Source organism: Tenebrio molitor, chromosome 1 (genome assembly GCF_963966145.1).
Source record: "Tenebrio molitor chromosome 1, icTenMoli1.1, whole genome shotgun sequence".
Classification (NCBI taxonomy): Eukaryota; Metazoa; Arthropoda; class Insecta; order Coleoptera; family Tenebrionidae; genus Tenebrio; species Tenebrio molitor.
The window spans coordinates 34,175,413-34,179,043 of record NC_091046.1 but is presented as its reverse complement, the minus strand read 5'-3'; the positions used below and the strand labels follow the sequence as shown (position 1 = coordinate 34,179,043).

General features: G+C 35.3%; 1 protein-coding gene across 1 annotated transcript; it reads left to right on the top strand.

The window, feature by feature from the left end:
- Nucleotides 1-787: 787 nt before the first annotated feature.
- Nucleotides 788-3,282, top strand: HDAC1 (histone deacetylase 1). Its single transcript, XM_069041100.1, has 4 exons — nucleotides 788-1,006; nucleotides 1,347-1,459; nucleotides 1,545-2,787; nucleotides 2,840-3,282. Exons 1-4 carry the CDS (start codon nucleotides 958-960, stop codon nucleotides 2,905-2,907), a joined length of 1,473 nt encoding a protein of 490 aa, XP_068897201.1. The 5' UTR covers nucleotides 788-957; the 3' UTR covers nucleotides 2,908-3,282.
- The last annotated feature ends 349 nt before the right edge of the window (nucleotides 3,283-3,631 follow it).

Genomic DNA, 3,631 nt, shown 5'->3' with positions numbered 1-3,631 from the left:
CCGAGGGTCGTGGCCAAGCGCCTAGCGCGCGAGATTGCCTTACATTTTTGGGATATCTTTGGTTTGTCACCAGAAACCACATAGCCTCCAACCTGACCAAATTTATGGCAATCTATAGTAAGGAATATCCCTAAATCCTAGGGAGTAATTTATTTTTGACACGAGAGTAAATTGGCGTAGGATTACAATGCCCGCGAAATTATTTCAAAGGTACTATGGCGGACAATAAATTTAGGCCGGCAATTGACATTTCAAAAAGTCAATGTAAGCGACCATTTATTGTCATTATGACTGATGTGTCAGTTTGTCAAACTGAAGGTTTTCAAGTTGTTTGGCGTTTCGTTCGCCCTTTTCGTAACTTACAGATCATGACCCACTAGCATAACTGATTTATAGTAGCACTTCTCTCTGGTGCACGCTTCTTTTCCCAATTTTAATTTTGATTGTTGCTGTCACGATGACAAGAATGACAAAAATCGAAAATGGGGTTAGTTGAACATAATGCCAGCTTCACATTTTGATGTCAAGCCAATGACAGGCCGGCCTAAATTTATTGTCCGCCATAGTTACCACCACAATAATTTATTTTATTAAATTTTTTTGTAATGTATTCTAGTGCATTTTGTAGTGTTGGGTTAATTTAATACAATTTAAAATCTCCCAATCTCTAACTGGACGAAGTTTGCACGTCCTACGTCCACAAAACCGAAATTTTTCGTTATTTATATTACGATTGGTAATACGGAATTATTTTAAAAACCGGTTGGGGTATTCTTGTGATTACATCGATGTTGGTATCAATGCTGCGGGAACAGCGGTGCCATTTGCAAACACGCTGTGTAGTGAAGTGAGATTATGACCGGTAATTATATTGTATAAAAGTGATACAAAATTGAAAAAAAAACATAATTATTTACATAAAACAATTAAAAAGTTATAGTTATTGTAATATTTAAAATGGCGACACAACCACACAGCAGAAAAAGAGTCTGTTATTACTACGACAGTAAGTATACATTTAATTTTTTAGAATTGTTAATTTTGCCTTCCTGGCTGCTTATCGTTTGCCTTGCTAAAATTGTGGTGCGAGTTTGCAAAATTTCATGTCATATCTTATCCTCATGTGAATACGATTTTCGAAACTATAATTCCAAAAATTTACGATAGACTACGGAACATGTATTTCTCCGCCATTGTGATTGGCTGTGTGTGTCCATGATGTAATGATGACGCTTTTTTGTACGGTACTGGGAGAGCGTAAAATGAGTCTACCGTAAATTTTTACCAAGTATCGCTTCCCTCCAAACTCGAAAATAATTTTATCCAAAATTTTTTTTGTCTCGCAGGCGATATTGGTAATTACTACTATGGACAAGGTCATCCAATGAAACCACACCGCATTCGAATGACCCACAATTTACTCTTAAATTATGGACTTTACAGAAAAATGGAAATTTATGTGAGTACAAACCATATCAGTTCTTCAAACTGCTCGAACTGAGATAAGATAACGGTGTTGACTACAATATAATTTGTTTTCTCAGCGACCTCATAAAGCAACAGCCGAAGAAATGACCAAATTTCATTCAGATGACTACATCAGATTTCTCAGATCAATTCGACCAGATAATATGTCAGAATACAATAAACAGATGCAAAGATTTAACGTTGGGGAAGACTGTCCGGTTTTTGACGGACTCTATGAATTTTGTCAGCTTTCAGCTGGTGGCTCTGTTGCAGCCGCTGTAAAATTAAATAAACAAGCTTCAGAAATATGCATTAATTGGGGAGGTGGTTTGCATCACGCCAAAAAATCTGAAGCTTCAGGGTTTTGTTATGTTAATGATATCGTTTTGGGAATATTAGAGTTGCTGAAGTATCATCAACGTGTCTTATATATTGACATCGATGTGCATCATGGTGATGGTGTTGAAGAAGCATTTTACACAACAGATAGAGTAATGACTGTGTCATTCCATAAGTATGGGGAATATTTCCCTGGGACTGGAGATCTCAGAGATATTGGTGCAGGCAAAGGAAAATACTATGCTGTGAATATTCCTCTTCGTGATGGGATGGATGATGAATCCTATGAGAAGATATTTGTTCCAATTATCAGTAAAGTTATGGAAACGTTCCAGCCTAGTGCGGTTGTTCTTCAATGCGGTGCTGATTCGTTAACTGGTGATCGCTTAGGCTGTTTCAATCTTACTGTCAGAGGCCACGGAAAATGCGTGGAATTTGTCAAAAAATATAATTTACCATTTATGATGGTCGGCGGTGGCGGGTACACAATCAGAAATGTCTCCAGGGCATGGACCTACGAGACGTCAGTCGCATTGGGAGTAGAGATCGCAAATGAGCTCCCTTACAACGATTATTTCGAATATTTTGGTCCAGACTTTAAGTTACATATCAGTCCAAGCAATATGGCCAATCAAAATACTCCAGAATATTTGGATAAAATCAAAACCCGACTTTTTGAAAATTTGAGGATGTTGCCTCACGCCCCAGGTGTTCAGGTTCAAGCTATTCCAGAGGACGCGATAAATGAGGAGTCTGATGGGGAGGATAAAGTTGATAAGGATGAAAGATTGCCTTCAAAGGATATCGATAAGAGAATCGTACCAGAAAATGAGTTTTCTGATAGTGAAGATGAAGGTGAAGGTGGCAGAAGAGACAACCGCACATACAAGGGCAGAAAGAGGCCGCGATTGGAAAAGGGAATCGACGGCAAAGATTCTACGACTGATGAGAAAATTAAAGAAGAACTCAAGTCTGAAAAAGGTAATATTTATGATTTGACATGTTAACCAAGTTACTGATTGATTCATTTTAGATGAAAAAGAAGATAACAAGGCCAACACAATTGACGACATGAAAAAAGATACGGGACCAACTCCGTGACACAGCTCTACTTCCCAATATTCTAAAATGAGGTCAATAGTTTAATTTCTTTCTACAAGTTAATAGGTTTATTTTGTGATAAAACCGACATTTTTATAGACAGCATTAAAAATATGGAACAATCAATAATGTAAAGGTTGTTTTAAGTTTTAAAGTAAATGATGAAATATTTTATACATTACAGCATTAACTTTTTCAACATAATTCGTAAATATTTGAATGCAATAATATGTGTTTGTCATATTGTACCTTGTTTAATTTTAGTCAGTATATTATTTTGTAAATATTCATTCCATTAACTATTTATGTCATATCAAAATATACACATCTGTAAGATTTCATTTCTTGTAAATAAAGTCTTTATGATTTTCTTTATTTTGTGTTAGAATTTTATCTGTGGATGCATTTAAACTTTTGTATTAAGTTAGAATCAATGTATAAATAAATAAAAACACTAGTACTTATTAAAAATTAGATTTGACATTATGGTTGGTAGCAAATGCTGGATTGCATATAAACAAGGGAAATAGTTTAAAATAAGAGTGTGTGCGAAAAGAATGTACAGTTGTGGTCCTTGAAAAGTAGGACGTATGCTTCTGACAATATAAAAATTTGTAATGTGTAAATTATGTTTTTATTAATATTCAAAATACAAATGGACAGTTTAAAAATTGGGGATTTAATAGACCAAGGGGCAGTTTATAGAAAGAGAATTAGATATTTA

Coding starts and splice junctions, on each gene's coding strand:
- HDAC1 (XM_069041100.1), top strand. CDS start 958: ATGGCGACACAACCACACAGCAGAAAAAGAGTCTGTTATTACTACGAC. Junction 1,007..1,346: donor AGTCTGTTATTACTACGACA/GTAAGTATACAT, acceptor TTTGTCTCGCAG/GCGATATTGGTAATTACTAC. Junction 1,460..1,544: donor ACAGAAAAATGGAAATTTAT/GTGAGTACAAAC, acceptor TTGTTTTCTCAG/CGACCTCATAAAGCAACAGC.